This window comes from Myotis myotis, unplaced genomic scaffold (assembly GCF_014108235.1).
Source record: "Myotis myotis isolate mMyoMyo1 unplaced genomic scaffold, mMyoMyo1.p scaffold_m19_p_10, whole genome shotgun sequence".
In the NCBI taxonomy this organism is placed as follows: domain Eukaryota; kingdom Metazoa; phylum Chordata; class Mammalia; order Chiroptera; family Vespertilionidae; genus Myotis; species Myotis myotis.
In genome coordinates this window covers 17,493,920-17,509,239 of record NW_023416314.1, presented here as the reverse complement: position 1 = coordinate 17,509,239, position 15,320 = coordinate 17,493,920, and the positions used below count along the sequence as shown (strand labels likewise).

The 15,320-nt window shown below is 39.8% G+C and overlaps 1 protein-coding gene across 9 annotated transcripts in view; it reads left to right on the top strand.

Moving 5' to 3' along the window:
- Nucleotides 1–15,320, top strand: part of ARHGAP42 (Rho GTPase activating protein 42) — a 252,176-nt gene that overhangs the window by 51,835 nt on the left and 185,021 nt on the right. For all 9 annotated transcript variants that reach the window (XM_036324613.1, XM_036324610.1, XM_036324609.1 and 6 more), the window contains exon 2: nt 10,915–11,010. In XM_036324613.1, the coding sequence (XP_036180506.1) occupies nt 10,915–11,010 (96 nt within the window). The remainder of the gene's footprint in view (nt 1–10,914; nt 11,011–15,320) is intronic.

The following is a 15,320-nucleotide window of genomic DNA, read 5'->3' as shown; positions in this document are numbered from 1 at the left end:
GAGGGGCCATGGCTTGGCCCAAACTGGCTGCCTCAATGGGAGGAATGAGATATAAGATAATTTGTATGAATTCTGCTTTACCCACAATACGTGCATTTAAAAAATGTAAAACAGTATAAAGCTTCTTAGCTTCCTTTCCCCCAATTTTCTAATAAAAGTTGTGGCACCAGGAAGATACACTAACAGAACCCATGGCTTTCTGAACCCCTGGCCACTGCTGTGCCTGTTAAGCTGTCCCCGTATTTGGTATCTGAAAATCAGCACATGCCCCGGTGGGTTTTTTTTAGGGTGGATTTCAGGTCAGTTAATCTGGGGAGGCAGGGCTTAAAGGCTCCTTAAAAGGACGAAAGGCAGCTACATGCATCATCTTCAGGTACAGCCAGCGGCTCTTGTAAGGTCTGATACAGCTTCCGGTACTGCTGTGAGTATGCGGTACTTCTTTAATGGAAGACATGAAAAGGTCACAGCAGAGACAAGGGCTGTGTCCAACATGGAGAGTGACAAAGTGGATGTTGAGAGAATTCAAGTTTAGCTTGATTTGTTTGGCTGGAATATCGAGGACGCAAAGAACAGTTTGGGAAAAAAAGATGGCCCTAAGAACAGGGGAAAGATGATATGATTACATTGCCAAGTAGGGAGCAACTTAGTGTGGTACTTTTTAAAAAGGAAATTAAACTAGTACACTAGTCAAATTATGGTTTAGCCGCAAATGTATTTGGTATATGATACCCAGAAGGGGCTGATGCTGGAAAAAGGAAGTAAGTTTTAAGAGTTGGCACGAGGCTGATATGAAAGACAGAGCAATACCACCTACGCTTCCAGAGTTGCCAGCTCCGGTAGACTTCAAGTAGTTCGGAGGAAAGTGGGCTGGAAGTGAGGCTACAAGACTAAAACACTTTCCGTCACCGAATCTGTTAATAAGACTCTAAGTTGTAGATTCCTGGCAAACAGTGGGAAATGAGTGATTGGACTGGGGAAGAGGTCCTGGGTGGGCAGGGAAAACAGACGCCCAGGTAACATGGCAGGCCATCCCTGTGTTGCCAGGAAGCTTAGGAAAACTGCGAAGTCCTCCTTCGTGTTGGGCAACACTATTTTCTAGTTAAATCAAAATAAGGCGAGGAGATATTTTTAGGAAATTCCAGCACCCAAACTGAAACCACCACTTAGGAGTTATCTACCTATAGATACCGATAATACTATTTAAAAGGGAACAAATATTGAAGTACAGCAAGGTGGCTAAAGGCAGACCCTTGGGAAAGAGTGTGAGGAAGAGAAATCTCAAGGGAGGCAGCAAAGGAATGCTTACTGAGGCCGGAAGAGAATCCTGAGAAACTGTGTTGTGCTATTGTTTCCTTACTGCTCCCCTTCCCCCCAATTTTTTCCCCAGGGTAGGAAGACTGGTAGTTTATTTCATGGTTTGAACTTTCTATTTTTAACTTGGATTGTAGCAATAGTGAAGTCTTTGTGGTTTATTGTTTTTTGTTTTTAATTTTCATGGAATTTGTAGCTTTATAGAAACTGTGGATAAAATCTGGCCAAGTGTTGGTTCCTGTTTGTTGTTTTTAGGCCAGAATCTTCTGGAACTGCTTGCCAGACACATATCATTTATAGGATTGCAGACTGTTTGGTCTTCATGAGAAGCCAGCCCACTATTTTCACTGAAGATGGTAACTTAATGCACAGATTAAATATGTTAATACTCACAATCAAGATATTTCATATTCTGCATTTGCCATCATAATAAATAGTGGTTTAATAGTTAACATTTGTTGAGAACCAGTATTTCAAGTTCCTGTTCCGTACCAGACACCGTGCTAAGCCAATTTCATGTAATATTCATGACAGTCTTGCAAGGGATTAGTATCTTCCTTTCGTACATGAGGAACCTGAGATTCAGAGAAGTTAAGCTCTTGCTCTAGCAGTAAGTGGTGGTCCCTAGATTGATGTACACGTCTGACTTTTGTGCACACTTGGTCCATGACATGAAATAAAGATTGATTCTAAAGAAGGACTTCTTCCCAGATCTGAGCACATTCATCACGGAAGACTTTTAGTTTATCACCAAAGACAGATGCTTTGATTTATATTGCCTGCTAGAAGGGTGGTGTATCCACTGCAAAGCAGGATGCAGAGATAAGACCCTGCATACATATCTGGTATAGAACTTAATGAGGCCATGTAAGCCAGGCTAATTTGTTTTACCAGCTTTACAGAGACAAAACAACAATGTTGTTCCACCCACAGTACAGCAAGTTAACTCGGTGGCTTAGAATAGTCTGTGCTTTTTGTATTTCCAGGGGCAGGAAGAACAACATTGGGACCATTGGCCTCTGATGATTGTCTCCCTTGACCTCCTGTGGATATAGCTATTGCTTCATGGCAGCTTTTCTCATGGCCTTTAAGGAAAGAGAATTCCTTACTCTTTCATTCCTATAAGTCACTCAATTAATTTCACTTAAGCTCAACATACATTTACTAAGTGATTGCTAGTACCAAGCTTTGTCCTGAGCCTTCTTTATAAACCCCTTCTTTAATTGTTAATATTGGACAACAATGATTTTGTAGCCATTTATGTAAAATAGATAACAAAGTGGGCATTTAAAAACTTGGTTCAAGTCAGAGCTATAGAAATGATTTTTATTGACAAGTATTTCTTACTGTGTTTTTCTTACACTTTGCTACACACACACTATTCTTTTCATCTCACTTTTCTCCATCTAGCAATCTGACATTAGTAGTTCCCTTAGAGAACTCTAAGAACATAACTAAAAATCCACGGCTTATTTAGCAATTCCTTGACATATTTTGCTGTGTACAGTATATATATTTTTTTATTAAGTTAAGGCTTGTAGTTATACTCATGTGTGTTCCCAGTATCATAAGCATTTCTGTAACTTATCTATAGTGGATCCTTACATTATGAAGGCCTTGGTAGTTGATGTATACTTTTCTCTTTCTCTCTGGTCCCTCTGATCTCTTTTGTGTGTTGAACAAACTCAGAATGAGTCTGTAGGCCTTGCTAGAAATAAATGATCAGAGATTTAATTCAAGGGTCTTGGAGTTTGCAAACTGGGAACACAGCTAGGCAAAATTCCAGGAATGTTCCAAAGAAGAAAGAAAAGTTATAAATTCTGATAGTTAAAAGTACATTCTTGAGAATTATCATTTCTGCATTCTTAGCCTTAGATTGTCCAAGATGGTTATCAGTCAGATGTCAGGCAGTCAGGATTATGGGTATCAGGAGGTCTGGTCATGTTCTAGTGATGTGGATGTCAGATAGATGTACATGTGAGCCCTTCAGGGAATAATTGGAAGGTTACCTGGAGGTCAGATGTACATACATCCAGGCATTCATGCAGGATTGGAAAGTTCAAAAAATTTAAGTTCCAAAGCCTGTTAACTACATAAGTCTCTCCTCATGCTTTAACCTACATAATATTAATAATTTTAGCAGTTTGATTAAAATGGCTCTTTTATATATTTCTTGTCTTTTCTCTTTCCTCATATATTTGCTTTCTATTGGGCACTAAGGACAAAGAGAGATGAAGAATATATACTTACCTTCAGGAAGCTTAATACCTAGAACATTTTTCAGCTACTTTGTAGGTTTAGAAAGCATTTCCTTTGACATTTGGCATGGTGTTTTGTAATTACCATTTAATATATGCTTGCCCTAGCTCATTGCATGCTAACAAGACCTCTCTAATATCCTATGTAATGAAAGCCTAGGTGGCGTCATGTGCGACATCATCACAAGATGGCCACCACAAGATGGCCAGCAAGGGAGGGCAGTTGGGGAGATCAGGCCGGCAGGGGAGCAGTTAGGTGTCAATCAGGTCGGCAGGGGAGTGGTTAGGAGTGATCAGGCTGGCAGGCATAAGCAATTAGGGGCAATCAGGCAGGCAGACAAGCAAGTGATTGGGAGCCAGCAGTCCTGGATTGTGAGAGGGATGTCCTACTGCCAGTTTAGGCCTGATCCCTATACCAGCAGTTGGACATCCCCCAAGGGGTCCCAGATTGGAGAGGGTGCAGGCCGGGCTGAGGGACACCCCCCATGCACAAATTTCATGTACCAGGCCTCTAGTGGTCCAATAATGGAGTCTTACTATCTTAGAATTTATACAACAGGTAAAAGATAAGGTAGATGTTGTCCAAAGGTCACACCTTCCTTGGTTTTAATGCCCATTGGTTTTGGGGAATTAATATGGTATGCTTTAGAAAGCATAGAATTTGGGAAACATAAGATCTGTCCAGGTTGGAGTACAGGTCTTAGATTCTGGGCAAGGCAAGTTACTTAAGTTTTCAGAGCTTCAGCCCTGATAGCTTTGTGTGAGAATTTAAGAAAATATTTAATAATTTTGAAGTGGTAAAACATCTTACCAACACTATTGCTACCATTGTAAGTGTATATAAAAGCTTCTTGTAAATAGTAAAACATCTCTATTATTATTATTGTTTTGGAAAGTGGATAACCCATATTTTACAAGGGGCTGAAAAAGCCACAGTAGGGGCTTACAAGAGTGTACTCGGGAAGAAGGGAAGGTGAAAGGCACCCGGAAGGTTGGAATATTTGCCCACCTTTCAGAAGTACATGGTTTCAACAATTGAGTTCCTGTTGTATATAAGATGTGGTGGTGTGGGATACTTGGCGGCATTCACGTAGGGTACAGTCTCCTTTAATACACTATTTTAAATAAGGTGGGTAAATCATATTTATGGATAACTGGATGAAAGGTAAAATAGAGAAAGCACAACAGAAAAGTCACAGCATATAGCGGGAAGTGTAAAGGAGATTAGGACGGCTTTTAGAGGAAATAGAGTCGTGAGAGAGATCTTGAAAGAGAGCATGGGAGAAGAGTATAACTCAAGAAGGTGGAATAACAGTGTAAACAGAGGTACAAGAGACTGCATGGCTTGTTTGTGGTAATAACCAGTAGCCCAACTAGGAGTGAGTCTTGGTAGATGTGGTTGGATCTGTAGGATATGCCTTTTTGAAGATTCTGGATATTTTCTTAATGTGGCTTTGTCTAGTGCATTGTCACCTCTTTCAAGTCCCATTTTCATTAATTCCTTTGAGAAGCCTTCCCCTGTGCACTCAAGCAGATCTGATTGTGTCTTTATTTGCTGTCTCTGTGTAGTGTGGTTCAGTGGGGATTCTGGAGCCAGGCTCCCTGGGTTGAAATTCCGGCTCTATTGTTTACTAGCTTGTGCAGCCTTGGTGAAGTTACTTAACCTCTGTGCCTCAGTTTCTTCATCTGTAAAATGGGAGTGATGATACCTAATTTGTGTGGCTGTTGTGATTGTTAATGGTTTAATTTACATTAAGTGGATGGAAAAGTAGCAGGCACGTAGTAAGTGCTGTCTGTGGTGATGGTGTTATTAACCTCTAGTGGTGACTTTATCAGTTGATTATAGTATTTATTTACATGGTTCATGTCCCTATTGGGTTCTGTCTTTTTTGAGGAAAGGTTATATCCTGTTTTTACTTTGAATTTCCATTGCTTTGTACTGTCTACCTTCTCCATGCTAGTGTGAAGATGATAATTCTACACGAAGTCTCTGTGAGTCTTGCTTAAATCTAATCCCAGAGCAACGAGTCCAAGAAGGACTGCCTTATACCAGTGGACTGGCTGGTTGTACTTGTTCTGACATAAATATAGCTCACTTCCATAGCTCACATTGTAAAAGTAACCCTATTAGCAATTCTAACATAACAGATAGACTCCAGCTCTTAAGTCTGTGTATAAGAAGAGCTATAATTAAAATTTACTGCTTTGTATTTCTTTAATGAAATGGTTTTAGTGTTTCATTAGCATCATATAAACATGTGTGCTACAGGTTAACCCTTTGATATAAAAACATTGCAGACAAAAGCCCAGTTTAATTTTTTCCAAGTTATCATATGAAGACATCTTATGCTTACATTGCAGATTAGGCAAATACGAAGGATGCAGTGTGAGTGGTACTTGTAGCATCTTTACTATGTACAATCTTGCTCGCTAGCAAATGTTATTCCTTTACCTCACCATAGAATGGGGCCATGGTGGTTCTGACTGGGATATTTCTCTTGTTTGTCCTCAATTTCTAATAATTGTGTAGAAATCGGGAGAAAGAGACACGTTTATTTAAACTAGATTTCTTGCTTGTAATGATTTATTCACTTGATCTTTCATTTTGCATTTAAGATAAAATGTTGATTCTATCATTACACAATTTGATACTTTAATATCCAACAACAGACTTTAAAAATTTAAGTTTTAAATTCAGGGTCTATATAATCACATGTGATTCAATTTTATTTAAATGGTTTGAGAACCAGTACATTGATTTTGTACATCTGATCATTGCTTAGAAACTTAGATTTAGGAAATAGTTGCTTCATGTGGTTTTTAAGCCAACAAAAGGTGTTGGTTTTCCAGTTCCGAACTGCACACAGTAAGAGATAGAGCCAAGATTAAAAGCATGACCTGGATCCCTCATTTTGCAGCTTGGTCAGTATTACTGCCAGAAAATATCATAAGTTCTTTACCTTGATAATATTTTTCATCTCATCAAATTTGTTTTGCTGTTTTTTTTTTCTTTAGAAAATGAGAAAAATTAAAGGTAAATCAAGAAAGAAAATACTTTGAAGTTGAAAATAAATTGTATTTTGAACTTTCCTTTTGTTTTTGGAATTATCATCTGAACTAGTTGAGAACCATATTTTCTTATGGAATCCTTTCTCATTATGCTTTTGAAAGGACTGTGAAGGGATCATTCATGCATTCTTGAAAATAGACACCCACCTCTTACATAGAAATATAGACTAATCAGATTGTTTCTGTTACAACATGATTGTAGGGCACCAAGAGAGAATTAGAAACTGCTACCACTAGACTATTTTCTTGAGCACTGAACCCCTTGAAGCCATTTATCTAAGGTCTAATATCTGCCATCTTCATTTCTGAAATTTTACCTTACCCTTTTTTTTTCTGATATGTTCGACATGGAAATAACCATTCTAAATGCTTCATCTATTAACTCACTTATTTCCCTCTGATAATAACCCGGAGAGATGGGTTCTGTTCCCTTGAACGGATGAGGACACCGAAGTACAGAGAGGTTATGACACTTGCCCACAGTCATGCCACTGATTGGTAGAAGCAGGAAGCTCACCTGGGTAATCGGCCACTAGAGCTCATCCTCTCACTCACTTGGCTATATTGACAAGGATCACTCACAAAGGGGCTACTGTGTTCTTTTTTGGGGATGGGAATTACTACTGCATTCTCAGATGTTATGAGATCTCTGTGAAAGGACAAAGCAGCTTGCTTTTTTTAGTCAAGGAACAAGGCCATGAGAAGCAAAGAACAGTCTAGGACAGGGGTGGGCAACCCCTGGCACGCGTGCCAAACATGGCACGCCAGTAACTTTTGCTGGCACATGAAACCCTCTCTTATAACCTTCCATTTACATTTTTTTCTTAATATCGATTTTTTTATTTTTCAGATAAATTCAGTGTAGGTGCATCTTAGATGAATAAATAATTTTACATAACAAGTTATCTTAAAGACCATAGACATGGATTGACGAGAGAGGGGAAGAGCAATTTCTATGCCTCTGCCTTAACTCTCCCTGCCTTCCTAGATCTAACCAGTGTTTTGGTTTCATTCACATACGCTTCTGAATCTTTGTCCTCAGTGATGAACTTGGTTAAGTCTTGTAGTAGGAGTAGCCTGATGGATGAAAGTAGTAGCTCGTGCATATCTCTGAAGGTCACGAAATATAAACTTGATGTAAAATCTCTGTCATCAGTGATGCAGCAGCAAAAGTCCCTCTGATAATATCAAACGGAGTCATAAAGTTTTCTGTCGGACTATCAGTGTACATGTATACATTAAAAAATAAATGTATTTTTCATCATCATATACTGTGTTTTTGTCGCTCAAATGAATTTTATTATTTCTTCAAGCTTCTTCACATATGTACACCTTAAGAGATACCAAGTAGGCGTAACATGTTCTCAAAAAATTAGGGTTGGCATGCAGAAGAATTTTGAGTCAGAGATTTTGCTGGTTTTGGCACGCACTCACAAAAAGGTTGCCCACCCCTGGTCTAGGATGAAATGGGCAGTCATTGGGGTTTGTTAGTTAAGACTTCCCTAGGACAAAGCGTAAAGGGAAATTCAGAGGAGCCTGTGGGGAGGAGGAGGAGAGAGAGAAGGACATCTGCTACAGGGTTCCTAAGCGTCCTGATCTACTCATGTAACTCCCTCCCCCTTCTCAGGTCTGCCGTGTAGGAATTCTATCTGTGACTTCAAATCCAGTTTAGCATAAGGCCTTTATACTGTTATATAGAACTAGAGGCCCGATGCACGAAATTTGTGAAAGGCGCTCGGCCCTTGCAGCCCTAGCTTCGTCCAGAAGATCTTCCGGAAGGTTGTCCGGCTGTCTGATCTAATTAGAATATTACGCTTTTATTATTATAGATGCTTTTCCCAAGTCTTGGGAGAGTACCCACATACAGCTTGGCTTAAAGTTATCCTACAAGTCTGCTTTCTTTCTTTGTCTTCTCATAACATCTGATATAGGTGTTACGACTTCTCTACCCTTAGCCAGAGGTGTGCACTGTCAGGTAAATGCATGTGTTTGCACAGTGCCCTTCTCTCTGGAAGGCCAGTTAACATTTCCACTTTTATGGGCTGGATTTGAATGATAATAATGGAAGCCATTTGTTGAGTTGCCTCATGAGTACCAGGCACATCCTCATTTAGTCTTTATAACAACCCCGTGGGCTAAGTATTAATTCTCTGTTGTATAGATAAGAAAAATGGGTCTCAGGAAGGATGAGTGATTGTTCAAGGCTTCACAGCTAATTGGTGAAGTCTAGTTCTGATGAAGCCTTTGTTTTTCTCCTTGACTGATAATTCACTTCGGAGGCTCTCTCTTCATCTTTCTTCCTGAAAGTCGGAAGCAGAACTATTCTTAGGTTAATAGACTTTTCTAATCTCTTAAATAGAAAGTACCTCTCAAGGAGAATGTGAGCTGGTCCCAAAATTTGACCCCTCTTGTGGAAAGAGATGTTAATCTACAAGTGGCATCCTCTTCCCAGAGCATGATTTATTTTCTCAAACAAGGTTTAAAAAATGAAAACAAAAAACCCAGTCTCTTGTGTGTGTGTTTATATGTGTTGTTGTTTTTTAAAAGCTTCTCTGAGACTCAAGGCCTTGATCTTCAGAATTGTTCGTGGTGTGAGGGTGTTGGTGAGTTCTTAGATCACAGTGGCGCCGAAAGTGACCTTCATATTTGGAGACCTATTCGTGTGTGAGTGCTTACTTTGATAGGCACTTAGGCTCGGAGTTTCATGATTGGTGGATGGATTAACATAGTAAGTCATGGGGCCATGTGTAGCCATGGGGCCATAATTGTTCTCTTAAAGAAAAAAGAAATTCTGACACTTGTTAAAAGGGTAAGAAAGACTTTATTCAGGACTGTTATAGATACCAAGTGTCACAATAGGGGAGAGACAACAGGTTCAACTTGAGCAGTTTGAGGGGGGCGGGCGTGGTTGTGGGTGGAAAATTACTAAGAGGAGGTATCAAGGTCAGGAGGATTCTTGGTGAAGGCAGGCCAAGAACTTATTCATCGAAGGTGGGAGATGAAGAATTTGATCAGATATCAGATATCCAGGCTGCGGGTTCTCTCTAAATTGACTTGGCAAGATTCTTGTTAAAACAGGGCTAAGTAGGTAGGCCCCGCGAGGAAGGGGAGCCAAGTAGAGGCCTAGTCAGGAAGAGGGCTCAGAGGAGCCTGACTGAAGATTGGCAAAGAGAGAGTCTTTGTCAGGCCATAGTGATGAATTAAATGTGAGGGTTCAGGTATCGGACTTGAACCATTCAATGAAGTGTAGAGTGAATTTCTGAGAAATGTTTTTCTACTGGTGCAAACTTCAGAGGTGGGACCTTTAAGGCTTCTGTGATGCTGCACTGTCAGATTGATTTATTTTAAATTTTATTTAACAAACTTAAACAGTGCTTAAGTGCCAGGCTCTATTCTAAACCTTTTGCAAATATTAACTTAATCCTTAAAACAACTCTGTGAGGTGGCTGTACCATTGCCATTCACTTTTTACAGATGAGAAACAGGCCCATAGGCGTTACATAACTTGTCCAAGGTCATGTCAGTGGTGGGACTTGGATTTCAACCCAGGCAGCCTGGCTCCCGAGGCTGCGTTCCTATTCAGTCTGTTAGGTTGCATCCCAGGCTTTTCCTCCGAGGGATTTACTTCTCATTATTCTGGACTTTTCTTTATTCTCTTCAGGAATAAAGAATAATTCCTCTTCTGGATATAGTCACACTCTGGACTCTGTTCAGCCGGAAGTCAGATTAAAGAGTATGTTTAGTTGGAGGTCTCCTGTAAATCACAAGATTATTTGTAAACAACCTTTCAGGTGACCTTTCACCCTAGAAGAAGATCAAAACCAGTAGTTTATTGGTAAAAATCTATTCCCTACATGCTTCACAGTCTGTGTTGAATAACATCAATGCCCCTTTCTAATCAAAGGTCGGCTGCCTTTTTTTTTTCCCCCCTCATCAGCAACCTCAGTAGCATTATTTATTTATGTATTTATTTATTTAATAAATAAATGCCCCATTTATAGGGAATGAGTGGTAATTCTTTGGTAAAGGCTTTGAGAGGTTGGCCTCCAGATAATACATGACTGACACCAAAACTTTCTTAAAGGGGCAGATCTCCTTTGAGCAGAGCAGATCCAGTTCCTAAAATATTTCTTTAGTAGTCTTTAAATTCTGCTTGCATTTGTTAAGCTGGTATTTTTAAAGGCTCTGGTTAATATAGTATTAACATCAAAATTATGTGTGGAAGTGAGCATCCCATGGTACATTCAACTTACGACTTTTAAACTTTTAATTACAGATCTGTCTATGGCAGTACAGAAATTTTCCCAGTCATTGCAAGACTTCCAATTTGAATGTATTGGTGATGCTGAAACAGATGACGAAATTAGTATTGGTGAGTACTACTGTTCTTCAATATCCTAAGTAATAACTTTTCTAAATTTTTGTTTCATTTTATTGTTGACAGTATTATAGATGTCCCCCAATTCTCTTCTCCCCCCCACTGTGTCCCCCTCCTCCTAGCTCCTGCCCCACCCTAGGCCTTCACCACACTATTGTCTGTGTCCATTGATTATGCATATATGTATATGTGTTCTTTGGTTAATCTCTTCCCTTATCTCCTCCCCTCCAACGCCCCCCCCCTTCAATTTCCTAAATAATAATTTTAAAAGTCCTACTTATGATTCTGACTTAATTGAAATCAAACAGATTCACACACTCAAATATTAAACATGTAAAATATTCTGACTTTGATAAAGGTAAAGGGCAATTTTGGGGAACCCTAATGAGTTAGTGTACACCAGATATCCAAGGCCAGTCTGAGCGTGGGAATCCATATCAGGATGTTCGAGGCCAAGTGGCCACAGGCAGGTGCAAGGACGCAGCAGTTTCACTGGATACACTGCGCAAGCGTCCCCTTCTATAACCCAGAATTGATGTCACTATTTGGCAAGAAGCTTCTTTTGTCTAAGCTCGTATAAAGTGTGTTACTGACCAGCCGGCGAGAGGCTGCTGTTACGTGAGGCTGTTTTACTAGGAGGGCTGCTATATTAGCAGTCCTTGCTTTACTGGACTGCTTTGTCTAATGGCTCCTTAGTAGCAATGGCTACCTGGACTGCAATAAAGACTCTCTTATACGCCTACGACTCCTTATGTCTTCTCCGTCCAATACCTAGTGTCCAAGGAGGTCCAGTTCCTGGCAGGGGAACTGAGGCCCAACAGTTGGCGTAGTGGAGCAGGATTCAAGGAGTGAGTACTCCAACAATGGGCGCAGCGGACAGGGTCAAGGAGAAACTTACTCCCCAACAGTATTATACATTGTTTTAAAACTGAGCTCTGTGGTTTCTTCCATAAGGAAATTACTTAATCATTCTATATTTCAGCTCTGCCCTTGGAGAAGATGTGGACAACAATGTTTGTCTCTGCCTCAAAGTCAGTCGTTCATTCAAACTAATACATATTGGGTGTCTCTTATTAAATATACAGGGTACTGGTTTAAATATTTCTTTTTTAACTTAATACGGTTTTCTCTTTTAGCATGAGTATTTGTTTATATAGGGGAAAGAATCAGTCATAATGTATTACACTAGTATTATTACAGGACACAGAGCATTACTGGGGATTAGGAGACTTGAGCCCTAATCCAGTTTTGCCACAGTAATTTAGCACTCTCACCCTGGGGAAGGCATGCCCCTTCCTGAATCACATGGTTTCATTTCTCACAAAGTGAATAGGTTCGGTTATGTGATCTGCGAATTTTTTTCTGTATCTGAGTTTACTGTTTGGAGATCAGATTTATGCAGCATTCTTTCTCCCACATTTTAACAATCCCTACTTGTCAGTTTGTAGACGTGGGGTCCATTTGTAGATTAGAGACATGGCCACATCGTCAGAAGACTGGATAAAATGTGTGTACGCTTTAGAGAATAATACTAGGTGTACTCATCTTCCAGGTATACAAATAGAATATTACAAGTATCTGGAACAGCGACTTCCAAGCTTTTATGTGTGTATAAAACACTGAGAGATCTTATTAAATGCAGATTCTGCTTCAGAAGGTCTCAGGTTGGGTGTGTGGGTCTGCATTTCCATCAGACTTGGAAGTGACGCTGCCGGGGCCTGGACCGCACGTTGAGCAGCAGAGATTTATGATTCCTGACATGCCTTTCCTCAGTCACATTCCTCTCTTTCCTCTGCCATTTCTTCTGTAGTTTTCCCAGTTCCATGCATTTTAAAATAAAATTTTTATTATTTTTTTAAACCTAAGTAGCAAGCCCCAACCTAGCTATCCAAGGACAGGGCAATGTTATCTCCGCAAAAGAAAGGCTTTCCGGAGAAGATCGGCTGATTGAGTGTCTGATTCATTGTGTGACTTTAGCTGCTTACATCCATGAGAGTTTCTCCCGGAGAAGTCACTGGGCAGAGTGCAGAGTCCGTAGACAAGCCCTCCCTGCATGTGGCACGCTCACGGTCACGTTGGCCGTCTTTCAGAGGAGCTGTGCCAGGCACTCATTTTCTTAGCTGAGTGGTAGTTACCTGAGAGGGTGTGGAGGTGGCTGGGCTCTTGGAATCTGATGGTTTCTTCTGCTCTCAGGTCTCTGAGGACAGGTGGCTGAGCCATGCCCGCACTTGGCTGAGGGGTACTCAGGAGCCTCTAGGAAGAAGGGAGAGGACCGAGAGGCAAAGGACATCAGTGTCCATACTCCACCGAGATGTGGAACAATAGTTGTCATTTCATGCGCCACTTCTTGACACTTGTCATAAATGTCTATCCCCCAATGCAGGTGTTGTAACATACACTTCACCAGAAAAAAACCTATTATATTACTAAAATATTAACATATTAGCATTAGTATGTAGAAAAAAAACAATACCCCTATACTTGTATAACTACAATTATTTTGACTTAGAAATGATACCTATAAATTCCAAGAAGGCAGAGAGTTCAGATCTCTTTTTTTATTTTTTTTTTTAGAGAAAGAACAAAAAAACATTTTAGCATTAGCACCTGACCTAGGGCCTGACTCATAGTAGCCCCTCTGTTAAATTGTTTAATAAATGACAACTTTCCTTATAAAATTTAATTTTTTCGCTTATGTTTATGCTTTTTAATAGCATTATATCTATAATTTAGAAATTATATATATATATAAATTTGTTTTTTCTTTTTAAAGAGGATTATAGTAATTACTTCTGAGTTTTTATAGATATAATTTTTAATAATTTCATAGTTTTAAAATATTCCATCAGATTCATATAACTGAATTTATGAAGTCTCTTGAGTACATTCACACTGACTCTAGGTGGTCTTTTTCTTGTTATTAGCAGTATAGTAAACATTTCTTTTAATTTCCATTGTGCTTCTTACTTAAAACACCTTCTTGAAGGCACACTAGTGACTGCAGAGGTAGGTTTTCAGTCACTGCCATGTGACCTTCCTGGCCGATGTCAAGTGATTTCCTCAGGTTGTGGTAGATTTGATATCTCAACATTGATCTGTGTGTCTCTTTCCACTTTGGCTAACGGGATGTTGTGGCTCTTGCAGGTTAGATTTGAAAGGTGTGAAGTGATCAGTAGGTAAAGGCTTATTATACGCAATGAATATTGCATTTAATTCTAATGCTTGGAGGGCTTTGCAAAGTTAGATGAAGGTGAATACTATATAGGAGTAGGTGTAATATTATTTGCTACTTACATATCAGGAGACTTTTTTAGCTCCTATTGCAGAGAATCTGACTTAAACACCGATGTTTTATTAGGAAAACCTAACTTAGAATAAAAATATTTATAAACTTAAATTATTTCTGAAACAACTAATGTAAAAATATAAATATGTTCTCATAGCCTCTCCATCTAACGCTTTTTATCCTGAGCCCCAAGCCCAGTCTGAACAGTTAAAAGTAACAATGTATAGAATAAAGAAATTGTAGACTTCCGGTAATCATCCCTAACATGAGGGCTTATGTACCAAGGACAGGCATCCAGGAATGTATCGCAGGGACTAATTGGTAAGGCTGGCGTGGGTGGAGTGCAAGAACTGCCCTTACCCCCTTTGTCATACTCAGTTCTACATGGGAAAGGACAGAGCATCAGTTGTCTTTAAAATAGCTTGTGGAAGCCTGGGTTTCAGCTTCTTTATTTCTCTGATTTAATAAGAGAGGAATGAAGTAGGGACAGCTGTGACTCTTAGCTTTTTGTATTAGCCACAGCCCTCCCTGCCAGAGTAGTCTTGAGACCTAACCAAGGACGTAACCACTAAATCTGATGACTTACCAGAAACGCTCATTTTTTATAATTGAGCAATGTCAGTAGCAAAATAACACATAAAATCAAGACGTTTGCAGACTTTCTGTAAGTTATGGTGGTGGGAATGGATGGGAGGGCATTAGGAAAGTGAGTAAGATGTCTGCTTTCCATGTGCTTACAGTGGAATAGGGTGGGAAACAGATTTTGAACAAAGTAAGTAGAAGAAGGTGCTGTTTCTATAATTACCTAATTAGTGAAGCTGTTGCAGGACATTTTTTTAGACTGGTAGGGCTGTGTCTGGCCTGTAAATTGGCCCCGCTCTTCAGCTGCCCCCTCCTGCTCCCACCTCTTTGGCCTGTGCTTGCTGGCTTTTTGGTTTGTTTGTTTTGGTATCAGTGAGACGGTGTTGGCATGGGAGGAAGCAAAATGGGAATAGTGGTCTGGGACGCAGTGGGGAAT